Genomic DNA, 17,261 nt, shown 5'->3' on the forward strand with positions numbered 1-17,261 from the left:
ATGGCCATGGAGCAATGTCCACCCTGCTAGCAAGTCTTCTGCCATCCATGAGGTTTGGAGATTAGCCCTCTAATATAAAATTGATGGACTATCTTGGGAATAGATAGAATACATTGATGTAGTCCACCTGGAGAAGCTCCTCAACATTCAAAGTATAGAACAACTTTCTTGACTACATTTATAGAGATTGTAAGATACTGAATCTTCTCAAGGTCTGATCCCTTTCTTCTCGTTCTTATGATACCTTAGTATGTGAAGGAGTCTTGATAAGTAACCGCAGCCAAGGAATCTTGGAGAGTTTAAACTACCCAGACCCTTACCCGAACAACAAGTACTGCAACTGGACCATCCAGACCACTACTGGAAATACCATCAGCTACACCTTCAGGACCTTCCAGCTTGACTATATCTGCTTCTACACTTATATGAAGGTAGGACGATCATCTCCAATGGTTCATTTATTAGGTTCTTTACAAATGGCCATTGTCCAATTGTTGAAGATCCAAAACATGGTCATTGTTCCAAGGTGTTCCTCCAAATAGTACACATGAGAGAGAGAAGACATTTTAAAGGGGTTTATTTGGCTTTATAGAATAGCACTTTAAACCAGGCGTCCACTTTGGATGGAGGAGGCACATGATTCTTAGTATGATTTTGGTTGGCATCTACTGATTTCAATGGTCCCAAGAAGGATAGGTTGACATCCTCATTCTGGGGCTTCTCTTGATCTTGGGTTTTGCCCAGAACATATATAACCCTGACTTAGTTGTGGCAGGTATGTACTTCACCCTATACAGTTGAATAAGTAGGGCCAATGGACACTTCGAGGAGGCAAAACTTCAGAAGCTCTGCCTGGAATCATCATTTGGTCCTCAAACTGTAACTCTTTAACCAGAAGAAGAGTTATTATATTGTATATGACTAAAATTATACTGTTAGGCAGAGGTGCAGCATCCATTGGGGGAAATGAGCCTCCTGCCTCAGGCAGCACCACCAGCAGCAAGATGGGGGGCAGCATCAAGGGTGCAGTAACTTACTATAAAGCAAGACCTGACACCTAAATATAGTGTCTCTTCACACACAGTGTCAGCATGGGTGTGAGACACTGCATGTAGAACCCACTTACTAAAAAAATTTAATTCTTGATGGGGTGGAGGGGGCCCATTTCTATAGCTCGCCTTAGGTAGCAGAGAGTTTAGAGTCAATAATTCTTTATATAGCGCACAAAAATTATGCAGTGCTGCACAAAGCATGTCAAATTGGTCCCTGTCCCCATGGGGCTCACAATCTAATCACCTACCAGTATGTTTTGGAGTGTGGGAGGAAACCGGAGGACCTGGAGGAAACCCACGCAAACACATAGAGAACATACAAACTCTTTGCAGATGTTGACCTGGGTGGGATTCGAACACAGGACCCCAGCACTGCAAGGCAGAAGTGCTACTCACTCAGCCACCGTGCGATACATTATGGTTGGTGGTGATGGTTTGGTTGGTTTGCATTGAGGCCCAAAAGCTGTGAGTTATACATCTACACAGTCAACCAAATTGAGAACATTAAAGAAATCACATGTATAGATCAGGAATGATGGTCTCCTGTGGTCACAATGGTCCATTTGGAGGGGTGGGGGGTTGTAACGCCAATACTTACCATACAGTCTTATGGGTGCAATGCAAGGTACAAACATTTTAGATATTTTATATAATTCCTCCTGCCATAAAACCTCATGCATGACATTGTCTTCACCATCCATGAATGGACGCAGAATATTAGTGAAGTGATACAACGGCTGATGTCAGGATGAGGAAACTGAGTCACTGCGGTCACATACACAGGATGTGCATCTACCAGCCTGAAAATACAGCAAATTGGGGTTATTGTCCAGAGGAAAATCATGTGCACGCTTCAGCCAGTTTATTAAATTATTCTTTTATTCTACATATAACAAACATAAGAAATGCGCGACTTTTGTGGTTAAGCACGTATAGCGCTTTGGACCTTACAAAACTGCAGCCAATGTTAGTTATTGTCCCTGGAGATTCCAGTAATTACAGCTCTGTGTCTTAGTAGCAGCAGGATTGTGGAAACATGTGTTTATATTCCAGGATTACAATGTGGGCGTGCCCTGACACTGCTGGGCACTTATCTCTCTGTATTGAAATTTTCCACGGCCCCTCTCCACTGCTTTGAGTAAAAGCTGTAACAGATTTCTGGCTCAATACAGAGGGATAAGGGCACAGCAGTGTGAGGACACGCCCCCAGTAGCCACAATCCTGGAATATCAATGCACATTTCACAGTCCTGCTGCTACTAACAACACGCACAAATGTGTGATTACACATCTCCCAGGGACAATACCTAACACGGGCTGCAGCGTTGTAGAGTCATAACTGCTGTACACTCCCTTTAGGTGCCAGAGCTCAGGCGATTTATTACACACAACTACTAGTGGAATGGAAGAGGCTTCTCTATAATAATGGGGTTCATGTACAATTCTTGTGGTGGGCCCTCTACAGTCTGTCCGCCATGTTTACTAATATTTATGGTTGCCATGTGTTGAAATTCTGAGGGTATCTGACAATATGTTGTGGAGGTCAGTACCACACTTGTGTATTTTGTGAAGTATTAAGAAGCCAAATTAAAATACAGAAGAGGTGTAAATCTTTCTATTGCCCAACTTCTCCATGAAGGTTTTTATTCTGGTTTTGGCTTTAAAAAAACACTGATGCAAAATACAGACCTTAACCTGTTGTACTTGGTCAGATTGGGCATCCCAGGGCATCATCAAAAAAAGACTTACAAAATTGTATCAGGTGGATTCATCGCCCATAACATTCATGAGTCCAATGAAATGAACATTGTCATCGGGGCTATTCCTACATCACACTCTACTTCCATCAGCTTTGTATCCAGACCTACCTATTCAAGTCAAAGGAAACCCAAAAACCAAGAGAGAGTACATAGGTGCCACCCATATATGGCCCATTTGATTGCATCCCTTGCTAGATGTTGCCCAGAAGAAGAGCGCTATCAAAGCAGGACATATAGGACCAGTCAAGGGGAGCTATAATGAATAGTGAATTATAAGCAGTTTGGAGGCCTTGTAGGGGGCCTGTGGCCACCCAAACCACCCACCAAATTTTATACTGAGAAGGAATCCTCATACATCTGTTCCTGCTCTCAATAGAAATGTACACAAGAGCCATTTCAGGACCTCCAAAGGTTCTCCATTTGCTCAGATTGAAAGCAGGCAGGAGGAACCCATCTTCCATTCTCCAAGAAGCGAAAGGAAGTGAAAATCTGGACCCGTAAGGCATGATTTTGGACATAAAACCACTGGATTTGGTTTCAAGTCCCAGCTTCTCCTTAAGTTTTTTGGTGCATGAGAAAAATGGAAGACATACAGAAGTGATAGAACTGGTGCCCTCAACTCCAAGGTGGACACAACATGGATGAAAATCAGACACTCATCGGAAGAAGGACTAGAGAAGAGGCTCCAGTAGATTCAGGAGGTAAGTACAGTCAGTGACTGTGGGGTTGACATTTTATGGATCCTCAATAGTCTGAACCTATGACTAATGTCTGATGAATATGTTATGGATGTCCACCATTGGAAAATCCTTCCCCGAGTTGAGCATAAACTAATGGAAAATGTAGTGAGGGTCAGAATTACTCACCATCTACCCAAATTTTTTAAACTACTGGCGTCAGTGACCGTGAAGGCACTTGTACGCGCCCCTCTAGGGTACGTAAACAGGAAGATCCCTGCCGGTGCCAGGCCCATAAGAAGCCGTCGAGGTGAGTGTCAGCCTTGGCTGCTAATGGGAAGAAGTGTCTGCAGTAGAAAAGGCAGAGATTTATTTCCTGAATTTCAGCCATTTGTTCAGGCAGCAAAACCCATAACAAATTCTACACAAAAAGGACATTCTGTATTAGTACATAAGAGGTCGGTCCCAGAGGCATGGTTTAATTAAAGGAGATGCCAACTGCTCCGGAACAGCAGAGCTGAGTATTCCACACATTATGCCAGGTAGTTGTTACTTTCCTGTGGTTAGGACCTTGTAGATGTCTATATAAAATAGTACAAAAACAGATGTTGTTCCTTAACAGAGCATATAGAGACTGTCTCCTTAACGTTAGTTTCATTAAATAGGTTTATAATTAAAGGGGTTTTTGGAAATCATTACATCACCATGTTTTGTCACACTTGTTTAATCCGTTTTTCCTGTTCCTATGATCATGGCTCATGCAATTTATTTCCTGCAATTTGTGTTAACATGATAAGACTACAATTCCCACAAAGACTTGGACAGTAAGCTGTGTGTAGTGTACAATTCCCACAAAGACTTGCACAGCGGGCTGTGTGTAGTGTACAATTCCCACAAAGACTTGCAAAGCAGACTGTGTGCAGTGCACATTTCCCACAAAGACTTGTACAGCAGACTGTGTGTAGTGGACAATTTCCACAAAGACTTCCACAGCAGACTGTGTGTAGTGTACAATTCCCACAAAGACTTGCACAACAGGCTGTGTGTGGTGTACAATTCTTACAAAGACTTTCACAGCAGGCTGTGTGTAGTGTGCAATTCCCACAAAGACTTGTACAGCAGACTGTGTGTAGTGTACAATTCCCACAAAGACTTGCACAGCAGACTGTGTGTAGTGTACAATTCCCACAAAGACTTGCACAACAGGCTGTGTGCAGTGCACATTTCCCACAAAGACTTGTACAGCAGACTGTGTGTAGTGTACAATTCCCACAAAGACTTGCACAGCGTTATTTTTCAAAATAGATCCCCTCCCCCTCTGTTAGCATAGCATAGCATCACTACAGCACTCCACTCCTGTCGCCATTCCTGTTCCCACTTTTTTGTCTGTATCAGCAGGAGCTGTCTATTCATCCCTATCAGATTTGTAATATTTCTTGTGTTTGAAAAGTGATCAACATAAAGACTCTCATATGGGTTCATCACGACTGGATCCAGTGCCTAGAGCTCTGTGTTCAACACCAGGGACAACACATCACGTAGCTGTGCATCACAGGGAACGTTCCTGGTTCTTGTTACAACTTTCTATATTGATACTTTTGAACCACAAGAAATATTACAAATCTGATAACAGCAATGGATTTCTGATACAATTTTTGTCTTCTATGAGATTTTACGTGACCATCTTCCCATTGGAAAAACTTGTGTCGATCCAATATGGCGGCTACCAATATGGCGGCTACCAATATGGCCAGAGATTTCCTAACAGATAGTCCATGCACCCATTACTTGCTGGTCCTCTCACCCTTTTTCATAAAGTATCCTGGGACTTTTGACCCTGGATTCCTACGTATGTGTTTCCTGCATCAGAATCGTATGGTATGAACATAACCCTGAAGTGTAAGTTTAGAAAATTTTCATATAACATACCGTATTTTTCGGACTATAAGGCGCACTAAAAAATCCTTTGATTTTCTCAAAAATCAAAGGTGTGCCTTATAGTCCAGTGCGGCTTATATATGAACCGTACTTACAGACAACAGCTGCCTTGAACTGTGCACAGGTCTGCCACCTGCTGGTCATTTATCCTCATAATCAGGTGCGCCTTATAGTCCGGTGCGCCTTATATATGAACCGTACTTACAGACAACAGCTGCCTTGAACTGTGCACAGGTCTGCCACCTGCTGGTCATTCATCCTCATAATCAGGTGCGCCTTATAATCCGGTGCGCCTTATATATGAACTGCCTTGAACAGTGCACAAGTCTGCCACCTGCTGGTCATTCATCCTCATAATCAGGTGCGCCTTATAATCCGGTGCGCCTTATATATGAACCTAGACGTTTTAGCAGGCATTTATTGATGGTGCGCCTTATAATCTCGGAAAACACGGTAATTGGCTAAAGTGCAATAGAGTCATTTCTTCTCGTCCCAAGCCCCAGCCTCTGCCTTGCTAGTTGGATCAGTATAGGTTCTGTCTGTGTGCTCCTTGTCTACTTTACATGGTAAGCCAATAGTTAACCTCCCTGCCTAACACAAGGAGCGAGCAGCCGTCCCCTCGCGTTGTGTATTACAGTACAAAGTGTCTTTGATCTTGTGGTTTCTTGACGTCCCTCCCCGCATATTAAGCCCTGATCCTTACAAGAGCGGCGCATGCCATGTGTTAAAAATAAAAATCACAAAAAGTTTCAGATTGGAGACGCTTTTCATTCAGACATGCGAGCCGCGGCATGAATGACTCATTTCTTCTACAATTTTTTTGGTTTCTTTTAAAGTTTTCTTTGTGTTCTGGAAAAAATCTAGCGGTGACCACACCCTGCCAGCTCACAGTAATGTGACTTTTACTGTAATTTACAATAAAAGCGCGTTCTGTGCGTGATCAGAGCAGTACGTCTGGATCAAATCATAGGCATGGGAATAGAAAGAGGGAACTCCCTGCACATTGAAGGTATCACATGTCCAATCACTGTGGGTTACTACAGGATAGGGGATACTGCCCCCCCCCCCCCTACTGGACTGAACCACTAAATGAGAGGCAGAATACAAGCCACAGAACATCAATATTATATTAATCATAGTAGGGGGGACATTAAAGGGAACCTACCACCCCAATTCTACCTATAAAGGTAGAAGGGGTGGTAGGTGGATGGATGGGATGTGAGGATAGCCCTTTTTTGGGCTAATCCTCATGTCCCGGGTGTCTTTTAGAAAACTTTATTGCAGCTATATGCTAATTTTTTTTTGCAGCTACTGGGGCGTGGAGTAGCCGGACATGAGGCTACTAGTCGCGGCTACTCCACGCCCCAGTAGCCACGTTACTCCGCCTACTAGATAATCTTCGGCGCGCAGCTCCTGGTAGCTGTGTGCCCTCGTGTGAGTCCCCTGCGTTCTGCGCATGCGCAGAACGCAGGCCTTCGGCTGCGCGGCCGCGGCTCCGGGGCCGCAACTACTGCGCATGCGCAGTAACCGGGGGACTCGACGATTACCTGGTAGGCGGAGTAACGTGGCTACTGGGGCGTGGAGTAGCCGCGACTAGTAGCCTCATGTCCGGCTACTCCACGCCCCAGTAGCCGCATAAAAAAATTAGCATATAGCTGCAATAAAGTTTTCTAAAAGACACCAGGGACGTGAGGATTAGCCCAAAAAAGGGCTATCCTCACGTCCCATCCATCCACCTACCACCCCTTCTACCTTTATAGGTAGAATCGCGGTGGTAGGTGCCCTTTAAGAGTTTTTATCCAGAAATCAGAAAAGCCCCACAAGTTGCAGGTAGTGGATTATAATATGGAGCGATTTGGGCGGTGGTCCAGGGCCCAAGCCTTCTATGGGGCCCATGACCACCCAAACCACCCACCAAATTTTATACTGAGAAGGATCTTCACCCATGAAATCCTCGCACATCTGTTCCTTCTCTAAATGCACATCTACACAAGAGCCATTTCAGGACCTTCAAAGGTCCTGAAACCACAGATGGAAAGCAGACAGAAGGGGAAAGAAGCTGATTCTAGTAACATATGTTGAAAGTGATTTCAGACTTGTAGGGGCTGCAATATTCATACAGCCCAAGGCCCATGGGAGTCCTAATCCGCCCCTGATTGCTACAGTAAGTGGGAATTGTGCACTTTTAATAGACTTATATGCAATATCCAAATCCATCCGCATAAAGACCTGCAATGATGTGTAAAAAGATGTTCTGCAGCAGCAGGAATGTAGAATTGCACGGCATGTAATGCAGCTGCTGAAGAACCTCCTCTTTAAAGAGAACCCGTCATGCAAAATAACCCCCCTAAACTAAATATATTTTCATAAACTGCCATTAGAGAGCATTGCCTCTATCCCTTCATTGTCTCTCTACATGCCTGTAAACCTAAGCAATGAGGTCCTAAAGCTGTATGCAAATGACCTGTGAAATGTCCAATGAGTCATTAGCATATTCAAGCTGTCCAGCTTATTCATGAGTGGGAGGCACAGCCACACCCCCAGTGCATGACTGACAGCCTGTATAATGGTGTGAGGCTGTATAATGATGTGCTTGTGCTTGTGGCCACGCCCCCTGCAGCCTGTGTGTGCATGTGTGTGTGTTTAGGAGAGATACAACAGCTCCAGGCAGCCATGTTACAGCAGAACATGTCAGATTCATGTGTAGCTGATGTCTGATGTCACCTGTATATTAGGATGATGTAGCATGTCAGCAGATGCAGCACACACACTAGCAATGCTTTACTATACATTACACACAGACATGAGCAGGGGGAGGAGAGGGGAGGGGTAACATCACTGCCTCTGACCATGTGACCAGCCTCATTTACATGATAAAAAATAGATGATTTTACAATGAATAATGTATGAAATAACTAGATAAAGGCTGGGATGGGATCCTTGTGAGCTGCTCCAACAGGTAGAGGTGACAGGACAAGTGGCAGAGACCTGATGACAGGTGTCCTTTAAAAAGGTGATACTAGGTGTCCACAAATCATTGGTTGGCATAGGAGAACATCTAGCTTACCACAATAGTGATATATGACATACAGTTTCCACAGGAAGAGATAAGCGGTGTCTGTGCAGCGCTGCTTATCTTCATATCATCTCTGGGTTCTGATATTGGAATAAGAAAAACAACTTCTATTGATGTGTGTTGTGTACATATTACTCTAATTATAAAATTGTTGAGGGACATTTTGTCTTGTACTTCAGTACTAAAAGAGTTAATAGTGTAAATGACTGTGGAATATTATGGCATTATATAAATAAAGTTATTATTATTATTATCATACAAGACAAGGACAGTTATGGATATATAACTGATAGCCCACTAGGTACCAGAAAGAAAAGCCTGGTGGTAGCTTTTACCATCCTGAACCTTCCTCCTTATCAATCCTGACCATGCAGCTCCTCGGGGGAGGGGCAATATTTGCTGCCTAATATAAAAGCCAATTAGAGCAATGGCATCTTCTGCCTGTAGGGGGCTTAGGCTGCAATTTTATGAGCTGCAAAATAAAAATGTATTGCCCCTGTTTGGAGGGCTGTATTTACACAGTGGAGGCCCAAGCCAAAGGTCTGTATTATGTCTGACTTGCAGCGTCTACGTAAGCCAAGCCAGGACCAGGGTTTATACCAATCTCAATTTTTTTTTTGTATTTAATCCTATAACATCCCTAGGGCACGGATAGAGTAAAAATCTGGGCTGATAAGGACCCCAGCTGCCAGTGTGGGACTGACCCACTAGGGCACCAGTGGATCCTCCTGTGGACCCAGGCTCTATCCAATACTAGACCCCAAGACTACTAGAGTCTGTTTTTTTAGAAATGGATGGAGGGTGGGCCCCCAGCATAATTTATTTTGGGAGCCCATGGAACCCCAGTCCGACAGTGCCCGCTGCTATACAGCACAGAGCAGTTGGACCATTTATCCCAAGATTAAAGTGGATTTCCCAGGGTCCGAAAAACCTCTTGGGTGCAGGGTGGGAAAATAAGGCTGCGAATTAACCTTGTTCCAGCACTCGGGTCCACGTCCCTCTTTTTGTGTACCATTGGTTCTCAGTTCTGTGTCCATCCGGAATGAATGGCCGCTTTGGACAAGGGACATCACTTCTGTGTTACATGTCGTCCCCTGGTCAAAGGAGGCCACTCACTGACAGAATTGTGTTCTGGAACCAACTGTGACTTCTGGTCAGACATGGGCCAGAAAACTGTAACCACACAGGATCAGGGTAAATACCATCCCGGCCTCCAGGGGCTCACCACATTCTTGGAAAAGTCCTTGAAGCTCCTCTGATTACTGACACATTGGGGCTCTTTTAATAAGGGTACCGCGGGACCACGATTCCGTCGGGTATCCCGAATATTTCCATTGTACGCCAAATTGTCCCGGATTTTTGGTGCACGTGATCGGCTTGCATGTGACAGAAATCGGGGGGCGTGGCCGTCGGACAACCCGACGGATTCGGTCAAACCGCGGAATTTAAAAATGGAATTGTGACACGCACTCACATACACCAGGAAGAAGCAGGTGAACTCCGGCGGACCTCGGCGCAGAAGCGACGTTTGCAGGAACACGGTCGCACGTGCTTAGTAATTCGCAGCAGCTCCGAATCCTCATCGGACAACGCACCAGGGGATCGCGACAGGACCGGGTAAGTAAATCTGCCCCATTGTCACAAGTAGCTGATTTCTTGTCTTGTGACACAGTCACTACTTACTATGATAAAATATTAGATGTGTAGTTTCTGCACAGTAGTTTCACGTTCCCCCTCGTTGCCATGGAAAATGATGACTGTATATGGGAGGTCTCCATGGAGACGAGGGTTTGTATACCACCACACGTGGTCAGCAGGAAATGGTGTAAACCCGTGTATTCTGAGCTAAAGAGTGAAAACACTGTTTTTGTGGTTGCTGCTAAGGAACAAGACATAAATACTGATTTCTTAGTCTTTTTTTAGCCTTACACATATGAAAAGATTTGTGGTGCTAAAGCTTCTTTATTGTGGATTTTGGGGGATTATATGGACATCAGATTATCAGGCAATCTGAGAAAAGCTTTGGCTAGAGCTACCTTACATGTGAGGGCCATTATATAAATTAGCTTAGAAAACAAAAGCTTCTTGTTAGTAAGATTCCTCGCTCAGGTTCGCCGGAGTTCACCATCTTCTTCCTGGTGCATGTAAGTGCATTGCATTGCGACACAATTTAAATGTTAATCCCTCGGATCGTCCGACGGCACGTCCCCTAATTTCTATCGCTTGAAAGCCCGCGCCGATGCGCCAAAATCCGATCGCGTGCGACACAATCCCCTTCTAAATCCCTTTCCCAGCGGCACGATCCTCAAAAATGTGGAAAACCTGACGGAAACGCGGCCGCAGGACCCTTAGTAAATAAGCCCCAGTGAGTCAGACCTCAGGACCTATGAAGAATTTGATGCTTTAGTCATATGATCCTATGTTCGGACCTTGGTATTAGGTCAAAACGTTAAGATATTATAAATATGTAATATCATGCTTCAAAGCTCCTGTAGACTGCACATCTCTAAGGATCCCAAAGGACAGTGCTCCATTAAAGAAGTATTGCTTTTCCTTTTGGTGTATAGGCAACCTTTGCTCTCTAGTTGACCATCAAGTATTAGGCACAGACCTGAAAGCATCAGATCGGTCTTGAAGTACTGCAATATCTGAACCAAAAAGATGTGGAGTCAGGCTACAAGACCTTCCAAGAATTAGGTTACTTAGTCATATGGTGTTATAAGTTTTGGGCCTGAAGAAGAGCCAGCAGTAGGTCAAAACGGGTGACATCTTAAAAATATGGAATATCATTCTTCACAGCTCTTGTAGACTCCACATCTCTCAGGACCACAAAGGGCCGTGTTCTTAGAAAGAAGACATCTCTGTAGCCTTTACAGTTGATCGTTCTGGTCAAGGTTCTCCATTACAGGTATGATCTGTAGATTGAATCATGGTCATATCAGCATTATAACCCAGTACCTATTTATTCTTCTTAGCTTTTTGATGGACCTAATGAAACAGCCAGAGAAATTGGAACTTACTGTGGGTCTCAGTTGCCTCCAGGTGGCACCACCAATGGTACAAGCCTTCACATTGTCTTCCAGTCACAAAGTTCCAGCTCACATCAAGGATTCCAGCTTATATGGAGCGTCAACGGTGAGATGTTTCCTTATTACCTATTAGTGCCTACTGGTAATACAGCCATTAGTATTTAACATTGATCTCACTATATGACAAATTACATAAAATATGGCTGAAATATTACCGTTGGATGGGGTTGGATTGTGTATCTGATGCTTGGGATGTTCTGTTTTTGATGGTGACCACTGCAGGAGAGATATGAAACCATCCCGTGCCCCTTATTAAAACCTATAGGAGACCATATAACCAGTGGTTCCCGAGCCCCTTGAAATTGTACCCCTGTACTATATATGGCCCCGGGTGGAGTTTATGCTTTTAATAAATAGAACATTTTTCTGGCACAAAATAAAAGCTTTTTCCCCCAAGTGTCTTGAATTTCGTTCAATTGCTGGTGAGTCAGATTCAGTTCCTGCCATGTGCAATACTATGGAAAGAAAGAAATGGGTGAGATGATTTCTGCTTCCTCTGGTCCAGCAGTAGTTAACTGCAGCGATTGCCCGACCCTGGGCCCAGTCATCTGCGGCTGAGGCTCTCTCAGTACCTATATATATTCTGCCCACAGCTAGTACTATGCTGGTTATATTTTTACCTTAGCTTCCTGTTTGCTGTTAGCTTGCTATACTTCAGATATTTCTGGTTTTGTAATCTTGGATTTCATATTTTTGACTATCCCTTTTGATTCCAATTTTGTGCCATATTCCCTATCTTAGTTGAGACCAGCTTGTGAGTCTTGTCTTATGTCTGTACAGTGACCTAGGCAGGGATTATCTTTGTGATTGCCCCGTATCGCTGAGGCAAGCAGTCCGGTGACAGTTTAGGGCTCAGGGTCCTGTCGGTCTTCCCGAAGTCTCAGTTCACAGTCCACAGAAAGTGCCCATATACAGGTACATTTTACTAGAATTTCGGACATAAATAGATAGATGGATAGATAGATAGGAGGTAGATTCTACACAATCCAATATTTTATAAATGCTTTGGCAATGATAACTTGTATTTGGTCCTGCCAATAAAGCCTCTTTGAATTGATAGATAGATATATATGAGATAGATAGATATGAGATAGATAGATATGAGATAGATATGAGATAGATAGAGAGATAGATAGATAGATAGATAGATAGATAGATAGATAGATAGATATAAGATAGATATAAGATAGATAGATGATAGATAGATGAGAGATAAAGAGATAGATATATATGAGATAGATAGATAGATAGATATGAGATAGATAGATAGATAGATAGACATGAGATAGATAGAGAGATAGATAGATATGAGATAGATAGATAGATATGAGATAGATAGATAGATAGATAGATAGATAGAGAGATAGATAGATAGATAGATATGAGATAGAGAGATAGATATGAGATAGATAGACATGAGATAGATAGATAGATAGATAGATATGAGATAGATAGACATGAGATAGATAGATAGATAGATAGATAGATAGATATGAGATAGATAGATAGATAGATATGAGATAGAGAGATAAATATGAGATAGATAGATAGATAGATATGAGATAGAGAGATAGATAGATATGAGATAGATAGAGAGATAGATATGAGATAGATAGATATATAAGAGATAGATAGATAGATAGATATGAGATAGATAGATAGATAGATAGATATGAGATAGATAGAGAGATAGATAGATATGAGATAGATAGAGAGATAGATAGATAGAGAGATAGATATGAGATATATAGATATATAAGAGATAGATAGATAGATAGATAGATAGATAGATAGATAGATAGATAGATAGATATGAGATAGATAGAGAGATAGATAGATAGACGAGAGAGAGATAGATAGATATGAGATAGATAGATATATAGGAGATAGATATATGTAGCAGTATATACAGTATAGAAAGAGGATTCTATATAGAAAAAAAGGAAGTAAATATTTGCCGGAGCAGCAGCTGTCTCCCATATCTCCAGTCATTCCTCCAGCTCCACAGACAAGAATTCCCTGTGTGTAAAACTTCCGGATCTCTATCTAAATAAAGGGATTTCAGCTGATGTCATTCCACACACAAGGCAAAGGAAATGGAAGCCGTTTGTCTGTGTTGCAGACTAATGCGAATGTCCAGAATGATGTCACTACGGAAACAAAAAACACAATAACTGGCGGAAAAATAGTGAAAAATGTATTGTCCAGACGTGTGGAGTGCGCTGGATTACTATGAGCCACATTCTGCATGAGAAGATAGTATCCTAGACCCAAGTACTGCCATATGGTGCTTACATATACCCTACAGTAATGGATCTGTGATCTGTCGTATAACACCAAGGTGACTTGTACCCGGCCTCATGTACCATGGCGCCCCCTATGTCACCGCCCTGGTTAGTCACTTTGTACATTTAGGCTTCTATGTTCCAATGTATCACGGATTAGAGTTCAGAGGGCACAGAACTCCCTTAGGTTGCCATAGTTAGAGTAGTAAGAGTAAAGCACATGCCGCTCATTTCCCTTTGTGCCCACGTAGCCGCGCGGTGAACACCCTGCAATCAAATCTTTACTCCAAGCCGCCAAATTCTACCGACCACCGAGCTACAAACTACTTATTACTAAAAACAAGACTTTCCAGAGGAGCCCACATGAAATAAGAGGCGGCCGTGACTCAGAGCCGGACAATCCTCCGTGATTACTGACATTACCGAGTACTAGAGACTTCTGGATCTCATCTATTTATTGTCCGGTATCCAAGGCAACAAGCTCCGGGCCAGACGTTTAGTGTGAGACCCCTGGGGGACCTCCTTAATTCTGCAGCCCCCTTATTCATGCTGATTATATATCATAGAAGGGAAGCTCTTTCTCTAGTTCTGCTTTGTGGTTTGGAGCTGCACAGTCAATGTCATTGTGAAATATCTTATTTGGTCCAGGCTAACCCCATAAGAAATTGATTTGCACCCCTCCTCCTTAACCGTCAGTAATTTATCCAAAAATAGAGAAGGTCCAGGGGTACAAAGGAGAAATAGGGGCTGGCTACTAATGCAAAACTTAAAATATAATACCATAATAGGGTCACCTATGTTATACTTACCCTGGCAAAGTTTCTGCTAAGCCACCAGAACCAGCAGAAAACTTTACTAGGGCGAGTGCAAGACCATAATAGGGTCACCCTCATAGTACTTTCTATAGAGTTGCCGGGACTGGTCGTACACTGATTGCAGCAGGTTTCCGGACTTCCTGTGATGTGACGTGTCCTGCTGCCTTCCGGCAGATGGAGGACGCCGTGCATTCTTGACTGTATTCAAGCACCCTCTGTGATTACACCCATATACGTGGTTGGAAGGGCGTGCCAAGGACCTCCTCATGCCCCACCACTAATATGGGTGTGGTTATCATGGAGTGGGCGTGTATACAGTAATTACTGCACAGCCTCCACCTTCACCTGAGGGCAGCAGGACATGGGTCCTTGAGTCCAGCTGCGGGCGGGTTAGGTGACCCGCCAATCCCAGTGTATTTACAGAAACTATACCGGGAAAAGAACTTTAAGGGTGCCCCTATTATAGTCTTGTACTTACCCTGTTATAGTTTTCTGCTGGTCCAGATGGTTTAACAGAAGCTTTGCCAGGATCAGTATAGCAAGGGTGACCCTGTTATGTTCTTGTACTTACCCTGGTAAAGTTTTGTGTTACTGGTCAACTCCTTTAACTATCACCACAAAACCTATTTCCCCCATTTAGTCTGGACTAAATAAGGACTAAATAAGATATTTCACAGTGACATTGACTGTGCAGCTCGAAACCACGAAGCAGAACTAGAGCGAAAAACCGCTAAGAGCTTCCCTTCTACGATATATAATCAGCATAAATAAGGGGGCTGCAGAATGAAGGAGATCCCCAGGGGGTTTTCACACTAAACGTCTGGCCCGGATCTCGTTGCCTTGGATACTGCACAATAAATAAAGCTGGCAGGACACCTAATCCGCCCAAAGCAGGACTCGATGATTTGGGACTTCCTATGGCATCCCGTGTCCTGCTGCCTAGAGGCGGATGCAGGAGCCTGTGCAATCGTTACTGTATACACACCCACTCCATGATAACCACTCCTATATAGGTGGTTGGAGGGGCGTGCCAAGGACCTCCTCATGACTCACCAATCACTGATATGGGAGTGGTTATCACAGAGGTGTGATGGCCTACTCCATCCGCTGCAAGGCAGCAGGACAGAGGATATTACAGGAAGTCCCAAGTCCTGTTACTTGCAGGTTATGTGACCTGCCAGTCCCAGAGGCTTTATAGAAACGTTACTGGGTCTTTTGTACTATATGGGTGTTATCCTAACCCCTTTAAGGTGCCTTTGCACCAACAAGTATCTAATGGTTATATATCCCTGGTGGTCTAGGATGGTGGTGGTAGCGTAGAGTTCTATATTTTACATACCTAGTGATTGAGGTTAAGTGGTCCTGCTGTCTAGACCATCAGAAAAGCAGAAGATTATCTGGGGTGTCCAGAGGTCCTGTAGATGGAAGACAACCTAGTTTGGAGGCTACAATGTTTCTTAGAGGTTGATGGATTGTTGGCTTTCACAATCCACTATCAGCCAGTGGTTTATCCTTCCTGGACTAGGGTTATCTGAGTGGTAAGTGTATTATTTTGGTGGTTTTGGGGTAGTTGAGATTTTTTTTGGTCTATGATGATTTAGAAGTTAATAGATTTTTTATGCCTCGCTGGTGTAGCAATGCACCAATGGGTACGAACATTACACTTATAAATACATATATATGCTACATAGACATATACATACAGCACCATACTCATACACCTTATGTAGTGTACAAAAACCCCATTATTAATATACTGTCCAGCAGCCTCCCCACATTCATGAAATGTCCAGCAGCAGCTTCCCCTTATGCATGTTCTGACCAGCCACAGCTTCCCATATTAATATACTGTACAGCAGCCTCCATCTGCTAATGTAATGTCCAGTAGCCCCCCCTCATTAATGAAATGTCCAGAAGCCTCCCCTCACTAATCAAATGTCCAGCAGCCTTTACTGGCAAATGAAATGTTCAGCAGCCTCCCTTCAATAATAAAAAAAAAACAGCAGCCTCTCCTCACTAATCAAATGTCCAACACCAGCTTCTCTTTCAAAAATGTCACCACATGGCCCCTTTGGATAGTAAAAAATTTTTAAGTCAGTACACTTTATGATGTCAGAGAGTGTACATAAATGTATCTGCGTGTATGCATGTAAATCAATTCTTTTACACTCTTATGGACCCGGCTTGCAAGCCCCCACCATACCCGGTCCCGGTCCTAATCAATCAGGATTTGGTTCTGGAATGGTACAGCTTCTGCCAAGAGTGGAGCCCCTAATGCATAGGTGCTCTAAGATATTTAGTGTATTCCATTTTAGGGAATCTATTAGTAGCTTTGATCTTGGAATCAAAGGACACCCGACTTACAGACGACCCCTAGTTACAGACGGACCTCTCTGCCCACTGTGACCTCTGGTGAAGTCTCTGGATGTTACTATAGTCCCAGACTGCAATGATCAGCTGTAAGGTGTCTGTAATGAAGCTTTATTGATAATCCTTGGTTGAATTACAGAAAAAATTTTTGAAAATGTTATAACACAATTATAAAATATACAGTTTCGACTTACATACAA

The 17,261-nt window shown here is 43.3% G+C and overlaps 1 protein-coding gene across 1 annotated transcript in view; it reads left to right on the forward strand.

Moving 5' to 3' along the window:
- Window positions 1-17,261, forward strand: part of CUBN (cubilin) — a 119,021-nt gene that overhangs the window by 40,374 nt on the left and 61,386 nt on the right. The window contains exons 27-28 of the mRNA XM_072154223.1: window positions 250-431; window positions 11,478-11,637. Coding sequence (XP_072010324.1) covers window positions 250-431; window positions 11,478-11,637 — 342 coding nt within the window. The remainder of the gene's footprint in view (window positions 1-249; window positions 432-11,477; window positions 11,638-17,261) is intronic.

The sequence above is a fragment of the Engystomops pustulosus genome, chromosome 5 (assembly GCF_040894005.1).
Source record: "Engystomops pustulosus chromosome 5, aEngPut4.maternal, whole genome shotgun sequence".
In the NCBI taxonomy this organism is placed as follows: Eukaryota; Metazoa; Chordata; class Amphibia; order Anura; family Leptodactylidae; genus Engystomops; species Engystomops pustulosus.